This window comes from Phyllobates terribilis, unplaced genomic scaffold (assembly GCF_046119375.1).
Source record: "Phyllobates terribilis strain yellow unplaced genomic scaffold, ASM4611937v1 Scaffold_4__5_contigs__length_816908805, whole genome shotgun sequence".
Taxonomy (NCBI): Eukaryota; Metazoa; Chordata; class Amphibia; order Anura; family Dendrobatidae; genus Phyllobates; species Phyllobates terribilis.
The window spans coordinates 558,615,109-558,634,168 of record NW_027362764.1 but is presented as its reverse complement, the minus strand read 5'-3'; the positions used below and the strand labels follow the sequence as shown (position 1 = coordinate 558,634,168).

Sequence of the window (19,060 nt, the reverse complement as noted above, 5' to 3'; positions counted from 1 at the left end):
CAGAAACAGGTTTCCCCGGACTCAGAGGAATCAGTGGACTCCCGTTTTACAAGAGAATATCCTTCCCCCTCTGATCTCTCCTCATCATCATCATCGGAGTCTTCGGATGATGATGATGATGGTGGGGGTAGGCCTTGTTTTTCGGATAATACTGAGAGACTGGTTAAGGCCATTAGAGTGACTATGGGTATTACTGATACCAAAACCCCCAGAACAGTTCAGGATGGCATGTTCTGGGGCTTAGACCAGAAGAGGAGACGCACATTCCCGGTTAACGAAAGAATCAAGGCTCTTATAGACAGAGAATGGAAAAAACGAAAGGAAGGGCCAGCTGCCTTCTTCATCTAAGCGGAGATACCCTTTTGAAGAAGAGGATGCAGCTAGATGGGACAAAACCCCTAAGATTGATGTGGCCATCGCAAAGTCCTCAAAAAAATCTACACTGACCTTTGAGGATTTGGGGACCTTAAAAGACCCGCTTGATAAAAAGGCGGAGTCTTTTCTTAAACGGGCCTGGGAGTCGTCAGCAGGGGCTCTTAAACCGGCAGTGGCAGCCACCTGCACCGCCAGGTCTATGATGGTCTGGCTTCAACAGTTGGAAGACCAGATTAAGGGGAATGTCTCGAGGGAGAAAATTCTGTCGGACCTTCCTCTTGTGCAGGGGGCGGCTGCATTCCTGGCAGATTCATCGGCAGATTCAGTTAGGCTGGCTGCCAGGTCTGCAAATCTCGCTAATGCAGCCCGTAGGGCATTATGGCTCAAGAGCTGGCCAGGGGATGTGCAGTCAAAGTCTAAACTGTGCTCAATCCCTTGTGAGGGGGACTTTCTTTTCGGCAAGGGCTTAGATGATATTCTGGATAAGGCCGCAGATAAGAAACATGGGTTTCCCACTGTCTGTTCCCCGATTTAAAAGCTCCTTTCGGAAGAGGAAATACAGTTGCAGCAAGGCTCCCAGAGACCAAAGTAGCTGGAGAGACAGAAAGCCGTATAACAGAGGCTTCATGTTCGGGGGTCCATCCTCCGAGCATAAGAAAGCCCCTAAGTGACAGTCCTCCCCACGTGGGAGGAAGGTTGTCCCACTTCCTACCCGCCTGGGAAAAAATTTCGTCCAGTACTTGGATTTTAGGGATAATCAGGAGGGGGCTCAAATTGGAGTTCAAGAACATGCCCAGGAACACCGTCAGAATTTCAGCCCCCAGAGGCCTAACGGAGCAGATAGCCCTGCAGAAGGAAGTACTCTCTCTGGATGTGAAGGGGGTTCTGGTGTAAACACCTGTACCCGAGCAGGGAAGGGGGTTTTATTCAACTCTCTTCCTAATAAAGAAGCCGGATGGCTCCTTCAGAACCATTGCCAACTTGAGGAAGCTGAACGACCATTTGATCTACAGGCCATTCAAGATGGAATCAATAAAGTCGGGCATAAAGATGTTGTTTCCGGACTGTTATATGTGCGTCCTCGATCTGAAGGACGCTTATTACCACGTCCCAATCTTTGCAGCACACCAACAGTTTCTGAGGGTAGCTGTACAGTTCGGCAAGCACATAAGGCATTTTCAGTTTGCAGCTCTTCCCTTTGGTATCTCCATGGCTCCAAGGGTTTTCACAAAAATTATCCTGGAGATCACAGCGCATTTAAGGGAAAAGGATATCCTGGTCATCCCTTATCTGGACGATTTCTTAGTGGTGGGCAGATCAAGACAACTCTGCGCACTGGCTCTGGCGGAAGTCATGGCCAGTCTAAAGGGCCTGGGTTGGATGCTAAATTTAGAGAAATCAAGACTGGAACCAAGGAAGGTCCAATCTTTCCTGGGTCTCATTTTGAACTCAGAAAATCAAACCTGTCTTCTGCCAGAGGACAAGAAACTGAAGATCAGGTCCCTAATATCACGGGTTATCAGCAATCCAACCATGACCTTGAGGAGTGCAATGTCTCTATTGGGTACAATGACATCTTGTATCCCAGCGGTTCAGTGGGCCCAGTTTCATTCCAGACGTCTTCAGCAGGAGATCCTGACAGCAGACAGGCGGCTCAGAGGTTGCCTGAGTGGAAGAATATCCCTTCCAGATGTAGTAATCAACTCGCTGGACTGGTGGAGAACTCCGGTAAATCTATCTTTGGGGGTTCCTTGGTCCTTCCAGGTGTCGGATACAATTACGACAGACGCAAGCACAGAAGGCTGGGGTGCTCACCTAAGAGATCATTCAGTGCAAGGCCTCTGGCGGACAGCGAGACGAGTCTCTCCTTCAACATGAGGGAGCTGTTGGCAGCCAGAAATGCACTAGTAAAGTTCAGTTCTTTTCTCCAGGGTCACCACATCCGGATAATGTCGGACAACCGAACGACAGTCGCCTTCATCAATCATCAGGGGGGAACCAGATCTCTTCCTCTGATGGTAGCGGATCAGATCTTTCGTTTTGCCGAGAGTCATCTGTTCACACTTTCGGCGCTGCATATAAAAGGGGAGGAGAACATAAAAGCCGATTTTCTAAGTCGTCACACCTTGAAACAGGGAGAATGGGAGTTGAATCCAGCAGTATTTCAGCAGATTGTTGGCCGATGGGGACAACCTCAGATAGATCTGTTTGCAAACTGGCACAATTGGAAGACCAAGATGTTTTGCTCCCTGAATCCAGAAGAGAGGCCCTTTGCAGTGGACGCGCTGCAGATTCCTTGAGATTTTACCCTGGCCTATGCCTTTCCCCCTCTAATGCTGATCCCTTCCATCCTAAGAAAGATCCGAGAAGAACAGGCGAGTGTTATATTGATCGCCCCGTTCTGGCCCAAGAGACCATGGTTCACTTAGATGAAGAGAATGTCCCAAGCGGATCCACGGGTTCTGCCGGACACCCCAGATCTCCTCAGGCAGGGCCCAGTCTGCAATCCCCAAAGATCGGGCCTGCATTTGACGGCCTGGATTTTGAAAGGTCACTACTAACGCAAGAGGGGTTTTCTCCAGATCTAGTTACTACTCTACTGGCGAGTAGAAAGCCGGTGACTACTAGGATCTATGGTAGAACTTGGGCTAAATTTCTGTCTACCTCGGGTCAGTCCGCCAAAGGGAGGGTTCCTATTGGGGCCATATTGGAATTCCTCCAGAAGGGTTTAAGCATGGGATTAGCCACCAGTACCCTTAAGGTACAAGTATCAGCTCTGGGGGCACTGTATAATTGCGACTTGGCGGTGAATAGGTGGATCACCAGATTCGTTAGAGCTTGTGGTAGATCCCGACCTATTCCTACTCCAAGGATGCCTCCTTGGGACCTTAATTTGGTTCTAGAGGCACTAACCAAACCTCCCTTCGAGCCCTAAGATAAAGTTTCCGAAAAAATTCTAACTTTAAAGACAGCCATACTGGTAGCTCTAACATCGGCTCGTAGAATTAGTGATCTACACGCACTGTCAGTTAACCATCTCTTCATGCAGGTGTGTATGGATAGAGTAATCTTAAGACCAGACCCGGCCTATCTTCTGAAGGTAGCCTCCAAATTCCATAGGACGCAAGTAATCACTCTCCCTTCCTTCTATCTTAACCCTAGAGATTCTGAGGAACATAAACTTCACACCTTAGATGTTAAGAGGGTATTGGTCCAGTATTTGGAAGTGACGAAGGCCTGGAGGAAAAGTGACGCCTTATTCATCTCCTTTCAGGGGGCTAGGAAAGGGCTTAGGGTTACAAGGGAGACCATAGCTGGGTGGATTAGGGATACCATTAGCTTAGCATACTCTTCTAGCAATCTGCCAGTTCCAGAGAACCTGAAGGCCCACTCCACCAGAGCGGTAGCTGCTTCCTGGGCTGAGAAGGCGGATATGCCCATCGACATCATATGTAAGGCGGCAACTTGGTCATCCCCCGCTACATTTTACAAGCATTACTGGCTTGACCTTTCCTCTTCTACTGATCTATCCTTTGGAAGGAAAGTGTTGCAAGCGGTGATCCCTCCCTCTGGTGTCTGATCTCTATAACTCTCTCAGGTGGTGCTGTCATGGGAGAAGGGGAAAAGATCCTAGTTACTTACCGGTAACGGAATTTTACAGAGCCTATGACCGCACCCTATTAATTCCCTCCCCTTTAGCACTTTGGTGTGCACTTTTTAGGGTGTTTTATTACAAATGTTAGGTGGCAGTTATGTATTAACCTATTTTTCGGAGGCCCTCTCATGCTCTGAAACAAAAACTGATGCGGAAGAGAGGTACCGCCTTTTTATTCAGTAGGTTCCTGTCCTTGGTGGGCGGGTGCCCTCTCTCAGGTGGTGCTGTCATGGGCTCTGTAAAATCCCGTTACCGGTAAGTAACTAGGATCTTTCCCCCCACATATGGGGTATTAATTTCCTCTAGAGAAATTGCACAACAAATTTTGTGGTCCATTTTTTCCTGTTACCTTTGCGAAAATAAAAAAATGTGTGTCTAAAGTAACATTTTTGTGAAAAAAAAGTTAAATGTTCATTGTTTTCTTCTACATTCCAAAAATTCCTGTGAAGCACCTGAAGGGTTAATAAACTTCTTGAATGTGGTTTTGAGCACCTTGAGGGTTGCAGTTTTTAGAATGGTGTCACTTTTGGGTATTTTCTGTCATTTAAACCCTTCAAAGTCACTTCAAATGTGATGTCGCTAAAACAATGGTTTTGTAAATTTTGTTTGAAAAATGAGAAATCGCTGGTCGACTTTTAACCCTTATAGCTTCCTAACAAAAAAAATTTTGGTTCCAAAATTGTGCTGATGTAAAGTAGACATGTGGGAAATGTTATTTATTAATGATTTTGTGTGACATATCTCTCTGATTTAAAGGCATGAACATTCAAAGTTTGAAAATTGCGAAATTTTCAAAATTTTTGTCAAATTTCCAATTTTTTTCACAAAGTAACGCAAGTCATATCGAAGAAATTTTACCACTGTCATGAAGTACAATATGTCACGAAGAAACATTCTGAGAATTAGTGGGATCCGTTGAAACGTTTCAGTTATTACCTCATATATTGACAGTGGTCAGAATTGTAAAAATTGGCCTGGTCATTAACGTGCAAACCACCTTCGGGGGTTAAGGGGTTAGAGAACCTTTTATTGTATTATATTGTTTGAAGTGTTAAGTTTAAAAGTAGTTCTCATTTTTGTTAAAATTTACAAAATGTTTAACAGACGTGATTTAGGGAGGCCTAAATGTCAGAAAATACTATTCTAAAAATGTACTCCAAGTATTCAAAACTGCATTCAGGAAGTTTAACTCTTCATGTGCGTCACAGCAATTAACACAAAGTAGAATGAAAATCTAAAATGTTGCTTTAAAGAAAGCTATAATCCAAAAAGTAATTCCAATATGAATGAGCGCACACAGAGCAAGCCTAAAATATCATGTTACTCCATAATAATCAGCAATCAAACCAATAAATATTTAAATTACGAAAATATGAAAACAATGCAAGGGGTAGCCATTAGATGGCAGAATATTATCAAGGAATGATAACAGGTATGTATATGCACATGTGTATATCCACAAAGTTAATTATAATGCAATTCTGAAAATAAGATCTCTAAAAACTTGTTGCTGGCTAAATGCTGGGAGCCTGCATCTTCATCACATTAAAGAAAAAGCACAAAGAAAAAAATGTTTTTCATCAAACAGTAACAATTTGAACTGTGCAATCACTCTAGTAACCTTTTGGCTCATTCTGTGCTCCGAAACAATTTCTCACCCTCTATACTCCAAAATTAAGTCAGAACAAGGGGATTTATTACTGGACAATTAACAAATCCTTAATAGATTCAGGGAATATTATCAACAGTTATACAATTCTAAGCTAACTAATGGACTAGATGATATTATCTGACCTTTGTAGAGTGACCCGAACTGATATGTTTCCAAGGTTCTGATCACTGGAGGGAAGTTGGGTCCCGAGGTAGGGATATTGCAATATTGATTTTGTAATTTTATTGATGTTATTTATGTTAGCGGTTTTCTGTTGAATACTGGTGTCCTTTAAATTTTGAATTTACAAGAATGTACACCATGAATCCATAATGTTCCTTTCTGTATTTGATTTGTTGTATACTTTTGAGCTGAGAGCTAAATAAAACGAGTTTAAAAAGAAAACCTGGTGCAATGTAATTCACAAAATTAAAACAATTGTAAAGGGATAAGGATGCATTACAGTCAAACATTCCCAAGAATAAAAATAGAATGTATCACCACAACGGCCTCCGCCTCAGACCCGTCACACGTTTTGACTCTATTTCATCTTTGGACTCCCAGATAAGTCGAAACGCGTGTCGGGATTTGAGGTGGAGGCTAACGTGCATACATATTCTATTTTTATTCTTGGGTATGTTTGACTATAATGCATTCTTATCTCTTTACACTTGATTTAATTTTATGTATTACATTGCACTATTTATGTGCATTACATTGCACCAAATTTCTATAGATCTTATTTCTGTCTATTATGGAGTAATACTCGTACATTATTTTAAAATGTATTAAGCAATTTGTACTAAAAGCGCTGATACCCCATATGTGGTCAGAATCTATTTGGGTGCATGTCACAGAAGAGAAGGAGTGCTGTTTTTTACTTTATGGAGTGGCTGGATTGGATTGTGGATGCCATGTTGCGTTTACAGTGCCCTATCAGTCCAAACAGCAGAATTCCCCCTCTCCACCACCCCAAGAGAGACCCCATTTTGGAAACTATGCCACTCAAAATAATCTAGTTGTGTAGTGACTTTTTTTGGACCTAAAGTTGCTTCATGAAAGTTTAACATTGGGTCACGAAAGTGAAAAATAATAAGTGTTCTCTACAAAAATGTTGTTAACCCCCACTGAAGAAAATGGACCTTAGAATTTGTAAAGCAATATCTCTTGATTGCTGCAATACCCCATATGTGTTCAAAACTATTGTTTGGGCACACACACGGGCTCAGACTGTGAGGGCCATTGTAAAACCTTTAGCTTGCGCCTTTTGAGGATTGTGTATTTTGATCACAATATTGTGTTTAGGATCATTATCCATTTGTAGAAGTCATCCTCTTTTCAACTTCAGCTTTTTACAGATGTTATGTTTGTATCAAGAATTTGTTGAAGTTTCAATGAATCCATTCATCCTTCTACCTGTGAAATGTTCCCCATGCCATTGGCTGCAACACAACTCCAAAGCATGATTGATCCACCCCCATGCTTAATGATTGGGATGTTCTTTTCCTGAAAATCTGTGCCTTTTTTTCTCCACACATACCTTTGATCATTGTGGCCAAAGAGTTCTATTTTAAAGGGAACCTGTCATGTCTTATCTACTATGTAAACTGACCCCATTGTGTTAGTGATGCAATGTGCATAACTAACACACTTTTTTCATTAAAATTGGTGCTAATATCATGAGTGTATAACATTTTATACACTTGTATCATACCTGCTGGTTTAGTCATAGGGGTGTGATCCTCGCATTCAGTCAGGGCTGGCGGCGCCCACGCATTTGAACTTTGCTCCTAGATGGCGCTGATGTAAGTGGAGCGCTTGCGCAGTATGACTTGGTCAGCCGCGGCTCCTAGCGCGTGCGCACTGAGGCTGTGTAGTTCCCTTGAGGAACAATCATCCCTAATGGATGAAGTCAGGGGAATGATGCGTCAGGAGATCCCGTTTTTCTTGGCCACCTTCTCACAATCTTTTTCGGGGGGTCCCTTAGTATCAAATAAGAGGAAGTACGCTCCAGAAAATTCCTCAGACTGAGGCAGAAAATTCAGCCCAGGAGGAATGGTTAGAAGAAGGCGAGGTCACTCCAGACATCAGTACTGATCAGGAGGATAGGAAATTCTTCATCTCCTCGGATGACATGGAGGAACTTTTACTTGCCGTCAGAAACACAACGGGTGTAGAAGAAGAAAAAACTCCATGTACGGTCCAAGACGAGATGTTTAGGGGATTGAGATCAAGGGAGAGAATGGTGTTCCCCATTCATGACAACGTCCAGAATTTTAATTCTGGATGAATTGGAATTTCCAGAAAGAAGGCTTAACATCCCATCTGACCTAAAGGATCACTTTCCCTTAGATGAAAACATCTCTAAATAAATGCTGGACAGAGATTCCTAAAGTCGACATTCAGGTGGCCAGGGTAGTGAAAAAGACTACCATACCCTTTGAAGACTCCTCTCAGCTTAAGGATCCACCTAATCGTAAGATGGACAGTTTACTGAGAAAGTCATGGGAGACATCAGATGCTGCCCTAAGAACAAACGTCGCCTCCACCTGTGTCACAAGAATCCTGTCCCGCTGGTTACATCAGTTAGAAGATAATATCCAGAGCAGTACTTCCAGAGAAGATCTTCTGGCCTCTCTACCCCTCTTAAAGAAGGCAGCAGGATTCCTGGCGGATGCCTCCGCTGAATCTGTCCGGATTGCAGCAAGAACTTCGGTTCTCTCCAATACCGCAAGAAGGGCACTATGGTTAACTATGGTTAAAGATGTGGAGTGGTGACATTCTTTCTAAATCCAAGTTATGCTCCATACCTTTCAAAGGGGAGTACGTGTTTGGTCCAGCGCTGGACAATTTATTCGAGAAAGTGTCCGATAAAAAGAAATCTCTCCCAGAACCAAAAACGCCCAAAAAGAGGCCATTTCGTCACCCTCAAACACATAATCCCTCATACAGAGGAAAGGGTAAATCGGGTCGCTGGAGCTACCCCAAAGGGTAGGATTCTTCAGGCAATGGGAGAAGATAACCGCAAAATCCTAGACTGGGTCAGGTCAGGAATAAAAATAAAACTTTCTGGAGTTTTGCTGACTGGAGAGATGTTATTTCCAGTCTGAGGAGGAAAATTCTAACATCAGAGCTTCAGCAAATGCTATCTTCAGCAGTAATTACTTCCGTGCCAGAAGCAGAGCAGGGCAAGGGACATTACTCAAGATTGTTCCTGGTAAAAAAACAAGCAAACGGAACCTACTGGGTTATTATCAACCTGAAGCGAATGAATCGATATATTCTTTATCAAAGATTCAAAATGGAGTCTGTAAAATCCACGGTTCCTCTGATCGGGAAAAACTTCGTCATGGCTGCCATAGACCTAAAAGAAGCATATTACCATGTGCCCATCCACCCAGATTACCAGCATTATCTGAGGTTTGCTGTCACACTAAATCAGACAGTATGCCATTTTCAGTTTAGGGTCCTTCCCTTCGGCATCTCCTCAGCACCCCGGACCTTAACAAAAATCATGGTGGAATTGGTTGCATTTATCAGGGAAGAAAATATCTGCATCGTCCCTTATCTGGATGATTTCCTCATCATGGCTCCTTCTTCTTCCATTCTCAGAGACCAACTTCAATCAGTCCTACAGATCCTGGGATCCTTGGGCTGGATCGTAAATCGAGAGAAGTCAGACCTTACCCCATCAACTCAAAACGGTTAAATGTGAGATCAAGGATCCAGATACTAAAGAGCCAAAAGACGGTATCCATAAGGTTTGCCATGTCGGTCCTGGGGTCGATTACAGCGTGCATTCAGGTGGTCCCCTGGGCCCAGTCTAATACAAGAATCCTTCAGAACTTTATCCTTTCTCGCTGGGACAAGTCTCCAGAGATGCTCAACTCAAAAATATCTCTTCCCCACCATGTGAAGGTATCCCTCAACTGGTGGCTCAACCCAGGAAATTTGACCAAGGGGATTGCTTGGATTCAGCACCCGATCTCTTCTCTTCTCTAACAACGAACGCCAGCAAGAGGTTGGGGAGCAGTCATATATCCCACAAGACCTTCCAGGGCATCTGGCCCAAAGAGATGGATGGCCAATCCTCGAATTTCAAAGAACTAAAAGCAGTAGAGGAAGCCCTGAAGGCAGCAAGTCTTATTCTCCAGGGAACACATGTCGTGATTTACTCAGACAACATGACAGCGGTGGCCCATCTTCGTTTTCAGGGCAGTACAAGATTCAAAAGCCTTTGAGAAGTCTCGGCAAGAATTTTCCTCTGGGCAGAGCATAATCTCCTGTCTCTATCAGCCCTTAATCTAAAAGGCGCCGACAATACTCAGGCAGACTTCCTAAGCAGGACAGAAATAGATCCAGGAGAATGGAGCCTCAGTTAAAGGATATTTCAGCTAATTACCAGGAAATGGGGATTCACAGACGTAGACCTGTTTGCAAACCGACAGAATACAAAGGTTAATCAATATTTCTCCATAGACCCCAGGGAGAATCATACAAAGGTAGATGCATTTTCTCACCCATGGAGCTTCAGGTTGGCCTACGAATTCCCTCCAATTCCATTACTGCCAAGTACCTTGCAAAAAATCAGAGTGGACAAGGTCAAGACCATTCGGATTGCCCCTCTATGGCAGAAGAGAAGTTGGTTTGGGGCTCTGAACCTTCTAATCCCAGAAGGCCCTCTTATCCTGCCTCCGGACCACGATCTACTCCATCAAGGTCCGATATTTCATCAGGCTCCCCACAGCTTATGCCTGCCAGCCTGGCTTCTGAGGCCTTAATCCTGAAATCAAAAGGGCTCTCGGATGTTGTAATAGACACCCTGCAGAAAAGCAGGAAACCAGTCACTAATGCCATCTATTTAAAAATATGGGAGACCTTCTCTACGTGGTATGGTTCTACTCCTATTGATCCCTTTCACCCTGATATTGTCAGAATACTGGATTTTTTACAGGACGGTCTATCTAAAGGGCTAAAACGCAGCACCTTGAAAGTCCAGATTTCTGCTCTAAGTTCATTCTTTGACCAAAACCTAGCTGACCACCGGTGGATAAAGAGGTTCATAACTGCAGCCTCTAAAATATGCCCGAGAAGGCCCATCGTGGTTCCTACCTCGGACCTAAATATAGTTCTAAAGGGTCTAACTATCCCTCCCTTTGAACCTATGACCCAAACTCGGATGGACAAATCATCTTGGAAGGCAGCTCTGTTAGTAACAGTAACAGCAAGAAGAGTTGGCGAGATCCAGGCCCTTTCCATCAGGGAACCTTATCTGAGAATCATGTATGACAGAATAATCTTCCGCCTAGACCCTTCTTTCATTCCAAAGAAGAAGAATAGACTGTCGAGTTTCACATGAAAGTTCTCTTTTTCTGGCCATTTTGAGAGTTTCATAGAACAAACAAATGTAATGCTCCAGATTCTCAACTAGCTCAAAGGAAGGTCAATTTTATAGCTTCTCAAATCAGCCAAACCGTTTTCAGCTGGGCTAACATACTTGTGCAAGGGTTTTCTAAACATCCATTAGCCTTTTTACACAGTTGGGAAACACAATGTACCATTAAAACACTGGAGTGGTGGTTGTTGGAAATGGGCCTCTATATACCTATGTAGATATTGCAATAAAAACAAGACGTTTGCAGCTAGAATAGTCATTTACCACATTAACAATGTATAGAGTGTGTTTCTGACTCATTTAATGTTAGCTTCTTTGAAAAAAAAAGTGCTTTTTTTTCAAAAATAATGAAATTTCTAAATGACCCCAAACTTTTGAACGTGTGTGTGTGTATGTATGTGTATATATATATATATATATATATATATATATATATATATATATATATATATATATATATATATATATATATATATATATATATATATATATATATATATATATATATATATATATATATGTGTGTATATTTGTGTGTATGTGTATATACAGTACAGACCAAAAGTTTGGACACACCTTCTCATTTAAAGATTTTTCTGTATTTTCATGACTATGAAAATTGTACATTCACACTGAAGGCATCAAAACTATGAATTAACACATGTGGAATTATATACTTAACAAAAAAGTGTGAAACAACTGAAAATATGTCTTATATTCTAGGTTCTTCAAAGTAGCCACCTTTTGCTTTGATGATTGCTTTGCCGACTCTTGGCATTCTCTTGATGAGCTTCAAGAGGTAGTAACCGGAAATTGTCTTCCAACAATCTTGAAGGCGTTCCAAGAGATGATTAGCACTTGTTGGCCCTTTTGCCTTCACTCCGCGGTCCAGCTCACCCCAAACCATCTTGATTTGGTTCAGGTCTGGTGACTGTGGAGGCCAGGTCATCTTTCGTAGCACCCCATCACTCTCCTTCTTAGTCAAATAGCCCTTACACAGCCTGGAGGTGTATTTGGGGTCATTGTCCTGTTGAAAAATAAATGATGGTCCAGCTAAACGCAAACCGGATGGAATAGCATGCGGCTGCAAGATGCTGTGGTAGCCATGCTGGTTCAGTATGCCTTCAATTTTGAATGAATAAATCTCCAACAGTGTCACCAGCAAAGCACCCACACATCATCACACCTCCTCCTCCATGCTTCACGGTGGGAACCAGGCATGTAGAGTCCATCTGTTCACCTTTTCTGCATCGCACAAAGACACAGTGATTGGAACCAAAGATCTCAAATTTGGACTCCTCAGACCAAAGCACAGATTTCCACTGGTCTATTGTCCATTCCTTGTGTTCTTTAGCCCAAACAACTCTCTTCTGCTTGTTACCTGTCCTTAGCAGTGGTTTCCTAGCAGCTATTTTACCATGAAGACCTGCTGCACAAAGTCTCATCTTAACAGTTGTTGTAGAGATGTGTCTGCTGCTAGAACTCTGTGTGGTATTGACCTGGTCTCTAATCTGAGTTGCTGTTAACCTGCGATTTCTGAGGCTGGTGACTCGGATAAACTTATCCTCAGAAGCAGAGGGGACTCTTGGTCTTCCTTTCCTGGGGCGGTCCTCATGTGAACCAGTTTCTTTGTAGCGCTTTATGGTTTTTGCAACTGAACTTGGGGACACTTTCAAAGTTTGTCCAATTTTTCGCACTGATTGACCTTCATTTCTTAAAGTAATGATGGCCACTCGTTTTTCTTTACTTAGCTGCTTTTTTCTTGCCATAACACAAATTCTAACAGTCTATTCAGTAGGACTATCAGCTGTGCATCCACCAGACTTCTGCACAACACAACTGATGGTCCCAACCCCATTTATAAGGCAAGAAATCTCACTTATTAAACTTGACAGGGCACACCTGTGAAGTGAAAACCATTTCCAGCTACTACCTCTTGAAGCTCATCAAGAGAATGCCAAGAGTATGCAAAGCAGTCATCAAAGCAAAAGGTGGCTACTTTGAAGAACCTAGAATATAAGACATATTTTCAGTTGTTTCACACTTTTTTGTTAAGTACATAATTCCACATGTGTAAATTCATAGTTTTGATGCCTTCAGTGTGAATGTACAATTTTCATAGTCATGAAAATACAGAAAAGTCTTTAAATGAGGTGTGTCCAAACTTTTGGTCTGTACTGTATGTGTGTATTATATTATATTTATTTATATATATATTATGTCCCCCTAAAATACAAGGGAAGTTTAACTGTTCACAATAACAGTAATTTTGACCAGGGGTGCCCAAACTTTTACATGTCACTGTATCTAGGGATCTGCTATTCATTTTGAACCCGCAGGTTCTTCAAACAATTTTATATCGCTAGATCCTGGAAACCAAATGGAAGTGTTTTTTTTTTTATTATTATTAAAATGTTGTTTGACTCCTAAATTTTTAATTTTCACAGGGGGAAGGGTAGGTGGGTTGATGGAAGAATTGGATAACGCAGTTAATAAAGCAGTTTCTCCCCAATGTGGCAATATTCACGCTGTGGTTGAAAATTGTTGTGCTCCAAAGAGAAGAATAATTTATTTGTTTTTTTAAATGCAAATTTGACAGTATTAATTATTGCATGCCACTTGCACCCCGAGCTACAAAAACAGAAAACACTAAAAAGTGACCATTTTGGAAAGTACACCCCTCATATAATTTTTTTAAGGGTGTAATGAGTATTTTTACCCCACAAGAGGTAAACCGATTTTATTTTTCCATTGGGCTATGTGAGAATGAGAAATTTAAATTTGTTAAAATAAGTAGATTTAGCTCAAAATGTTTAACTTTTACCATGGCTAATAATAAGAATAGTACCCTGTAAGATATTACTTTATTTCTTGTAAGTATGTCAATACCCTATACATGGTCACACACTTCTGTTTTGGCACATGACAGGGCTCCGAAGAGAAATAACGCTATTTAGCTTTTGGGTCACAGTTTCCTGGAATAGTTTGTGGGAGTCTTTTACAATGCCATTTAAAGTGCCAAAACAGCAGGTTTATCCAAAAAGAGACTCAATTTTGCAAATAACAGTCTGGAAAATCACCCACAGGTGTAGTAACTATTTTGACCCCACTGGCCTTTTCCTAAAATTAGTGTGCTGTGGATGTTTCAAAGAAAAGTATACCTGACTATAATCCTACAGCCAGGCTCTTATTTATGCCGACCAAACCGTAGAACTCGGCTGATTCCCTTGACGCGGCAGACATTGTGAAAATCAAAATGTCAGTTTCAAAACTTTTGTCCATTTGATACATACAATAATACGTATCAGTTGTACTATTAAAACCTCCTGCCTATTATTCTGTAGGTCCACCATCTGCTTCCAAAACCTCTTTTCCTATAGTAGATCCTTGTGTAACCTCTTCCATAGGTTAGGGATGTACGTGCACATGGCCATCCACTTGATGTAAAATAAGACTTAGGCACAGGCGCCTTCTCCAATTACTTCATGGTTCTGATGCTCGCGTACCCATTGTAGATGCTGTTGGCAGTGAAGAGTGGTCAGCGTTGACATGGTCCCGGGCACTGGCTGTGCAGCTCAAGACACTGCAAGCTGCAATGTGCTGTTAAGATCTTTGTTGTAGCCAGCATTAAATATTTCAGCAATTGGTGCTACAATATTTGATGAGCCAGTAATATATATATATATATATATATATATATATATATATATATATATATATATATATATATATATATATATATATATATATATATATATAATATAATATTTTTATTTTTATTATTTTTATTTTTCCAGGATAATGAGCAGCAAAGACTAAGTTCTCGCCCAGGCTTGGAAGGAGGCAGCTCTGAGGAGGAATCTACAAATGAAATGCAAAGTGTTCCTATTGATGTATCGGCTTGTAGACAGTCTGCAGAGGGTTACGGGGTGTGTTCACCTGCAGCGTTTTCCTTTGGTATGTTTGTCAATGTACTCTGTATTTAATATAGGTTATCTATTACTCAAATGGGACTTTTTTTCCTACTATGGGGCTAAGCACTTGTTAGTATTTAGTTGCTAACTACTTGCCTGTTCTGCTGTGCACCGATTTCTCCAGCGTCAGAGCCGTCACAGAACTGCTCCTTCTTGCAATTCTCCCACTTTCTGTGACGTTACGTCAACAGAGCAATTCCTTGTTTTCCGCTCTCATCTGTCCATGAGGTGGCACTGTCAACGTAATGTTGACTGACAGCCAGCTCCTTGCTCTCACTAACTCAGTGCATGTGCGCTGAGTTAGTGTGATTAACTTTACACGAGCAGTGTAATTTAGTCTGTTCGTGACACTGATGCCCAGTGTAGGCGCTGGAAATAAGACTTAGGCCCCCTTCACACGTCTAGAATGCTGGTACCGGAAAAAACTGCTGTGATAGATGTGATCGCGAGGTAGCAATTGTCTGCCATGGCAGCTGAGACTGGTGAAGGTGTGATTTTTCTCTATCTACTGTTCTATTGCAATATATTGATCAAGCTATCTGACAATCGCAGGTTCGAGTGCCCCTAAGGGAATTTAAAAAAAAATTAAATAAATTCCAAATTATTGTCTGTAGTGCAGATAATAGCAGACTACTGTGGGAGCAGCAGCGAACACTTGGTGCGGATGCCAGGGAGGGTGAATAAAGAACTAAAGTTATTGAATATTTGTGTGTCAACAGTGTGCATTGTGTTAAGTGTGTATCATTTTTCAAGGTGTTAAAATTGGAGACGGTTGCAGTGAAATGGATAAAAGTAAAAATAATGTTGAGACTACGAAGTCACTGGCATGTGAATTGCGGATAAAAGACATTGCTAACAGAAATATAACTGGGGAAGAAAGTACATCGTTTACAAAGCAGGTAAATAACATAACTAAAAAATTCTCATACTGTTCTTCATTTACTAATGCAGTCCAATAGGGAGCATAAACTCATTCAAAGCAGTCTGAACATGCAAGATTTGTCACATCTTCCTACACACAACACTTTTTACTTACAGAAACTTAGTTGGATTACTTTAGATCATTAATTTATGCCAAGATAGTGATGTCACAGCAATCATTCTTTTTTGGCCTAAAGAATTGAAAAAAAAACTTTTGCCTCAATTTAAGTGCATCAGAAACAGGTGCATCAGCCTTATGTGGACCATTATGTAAATCCTTACTTTTTAGGCATCAGGTGACAGAATTGCCCCAGTTGGAAAAGGCGGAACCTCAAAGGAAACCAAAGAAATGTCTTCTGAATGTGAAAAACGTCAACAGTTAGACTGGGACAGACAGGTAAGTACTCTACTACTATATTGCTTAGCACTTAATATTTTTTCCAGCTATCTTTTTTCTACTACGGTCTATTTTTCTTTTTGCCGTTGTCAAAGACCTAAAATATGTCAAGACTTTAAATGCTTGCCATGGCTAAATATTAATGCTAGAGCTTTGCTCTTAAAGGGGTGATCCGCTACATTGCATAATGCCCCCATCGATTTACACCTTTTAACTAAGTATTTTTGTAAATACCTTCTGCTTTCGTATGTGCCTGTGAGCGGCGTGATCGCTGCTCCCTCAGTCCGCAACACGTGACCCCGGCTGCAGCAGCCACTTATTTCACGTCAACTTCTGGACTTTCTTGATTCATCCACGTGTGACCCAGTCACACGCACCTCCCTGATTGATTGGGCTGTGGGCATACGATGTCTCCATATTTTTTTTAGGCTGGAGCAAAACTAAAGCCATGAGTAAGTCAGAAATGTGTTGGAGTTGTGTCTGTACTCCATTTTCCAATGGATTTTATGGCAATTCAATGATTAAAAAAAGAAGTTTTCATTCTGCAACACTGGACACTTCTCTTTTTACTTGGATGCTACTTTAGCACCTGCTTTTGCAGACTTCAACTGACTGCCCTACATATTTGGTTACACCAGGCTTTTTCCTATTAAATTTTTTTTTTTTTTTTGGGGGGGGAGAGGGGGGGGGGGTGTGCCTGTGCTAAACTCCACAGCTTATGGATGCAGGTCCTTAAATCGCAACACTTTGTCACCAATGAGCCCATGATTCGTTTTCCATTTAAATATTTCCCCAGCAATATATGACTTTAATATGCAAAGCCTCCTTCCAAGCATGTAAGGTGGTGCTTGGCTCTACAAGTGCAGTCCTTGTGTGACTGCAAACAGGGCAGTATGGGACAGACATTTTGACCCAGAACTACAATATTGCTTGCATCCATGTCAAATGCCCATCTTCTCCAGGCCCCTTGTAAATTCATCATAATCCTAGCACCATGACTCTGTTGTAATCTCTTATATATATAAATCTGAAGTTGCAGTTATTGTACAGTTTCTAGGCCCTGTTCACACTGCATTTCTACAGTGTGATCAGGGTTTCAATCTGAATCACTTTCAAAACTGGATTCAGACAAACTCCTGATGGAGCCATATTTTGCACTTTTTTTCTGAAAGATCCTTCCTTTTCAAACGTTTATTTTAACTCCGCTCGTGTTATATTGGCCTTTGGTATTGTCTTAATACTGTTTTTAGGGGGATTCAGATGGAAACATTGTTTGCACTGCAGAAGTGCAGTATGAACAAGGTCTAATTTCATTACATTTTTTCCTTAATTTATGTATCGTATTCTGTGTATAACTTTTAATGAATGGTATGTTGCATAGACTTTTATTTCCCTATTAAGATTTTGTAATGAAGCCAATGTGTTTTTTTTCTTTTACAATCCTATATGCTGCTTATGTGATTTCAATATCCTTACCTAACAGAAGGTGCAATATTCAGAGTGCGGTGTGCTTTTTCTAATTTGAGAGCAGGATAAAAAGTTTTTACTTTCTGTCTGTAAGGTAGGGATGAGATGTGGAGCAAGTGACATCAGCAAGAAAGATTTACCTCCGTTGATCCCCAGGGTCAAATGCTGTCAAATTTCCTAGCTATCTGGAAAAAATCGAAGAGGGCAAGATTATATGTGAGAATATTCAAATTCCGGATCTCTAGTGGCCAGTCTGTCTCAGTTAATAAATTTATCTAGAGAGGAAAAGTGGAAAAAAAAGCATAGAAGTACTCGAGCTTTGTTACTGGTGGTGAATCTCGTATAAATTTTACCCTTTTTAACTGGTGTAATGTTTCATCTTATTCTTAAAAACACAGTTTCTGAAATAAGAACTATATTTCTTTTTAGAGCTCATGCAATCTGAACTCATTACCTTCAAGTACAACACAGAAACTGAATTCCCTATACTTCCAAGATGGTAGAGCTTCAAATGGTGAATTTGGTTCCGAGATCTCCGCCAATCTGTCTCAGATGTTTTCGTATTCAAACCATACATCTGGGTTTGTGGATGCCGCAAGCGTAGATACAGCTGACAAAGGAAATGGCAGTCGATTAGCAGACACATATTTAACACCTACTTCTTCCAACCAGATGGGGACTAGTCAGGATATCTGGCAATCTGATGAAATGCCGTGTGGTCTTTGGAGCTTCCAGCATAGTGATGCCGATAAAGGTATGTCGTGTCTTAATCACATTCTCAATTCTGCTACCTACAGAAATGTGATAGTTTAAAAAGAAATCTTCATTTTGTAGTCTTGAATTGCAGGGCTTTTGAGTTCTTTTGGTTAGGAACATATTAGGATATGAAAACGAGCGTTTTATAATCCACAGGTATACATACAGTATCCAACACTGCAGGATATGAACTTTTTATGACTTGATAAGTCACTTAAGTTTTTGGATGAAAAGTCTTTAAATTGCTCCTACACATTGGGGTGTATATATCAATAATGTCTAATTCTTAGTGTAAACTTAAATCTGACACATTTTAAAATTGACTGATCTATCATAGTTGTTCATGATGATTGATAAATCTGTCTAGTATAAGGTTTCACCTATTAGTTCCACATACAATATGCCATGCTCCTTTCATCAGAAGCCTGGTGCTTTTTGCAAGGCCACACTCCTTCTTGGACAAGTTGTA

The 19,060-nt window shown here is 41.3% G+C and overlaps 1 protein-coding gene across 2 annotated transcripts in view; it reads left to right on the top strand.

Moving 5' to 3' along the window:
* The window catches only part of CEP192 (centrosomal protein 192), a 203,644-nt gene that overhangs the window by 73,721 nt on the left and 110,863 nt on the right, over positions 1-19,060 (top strand). For both annotated transcript variants that reach the window (XM_073678986.1, XM_073678985.1), the window contains exons 10-13: positions 14,874-15,033; positions 15,804-15,949; positions 16,261-16,368; positions 18,265-18,589. In XM_073678986.1, the coding sequence (XP_073535087.1) occupies positions 14,874-15,033; positions 15,804-15,949; positions 16,261-16,368; positions 18,265-18,589 (739 nt within the window). The remainder of the gene's footprint in view (positions 1-14,873; positions 15,034-15,803; positions 15,950-16,260; positions 16,369-18,264; positions 18,590-19,060) is intronic.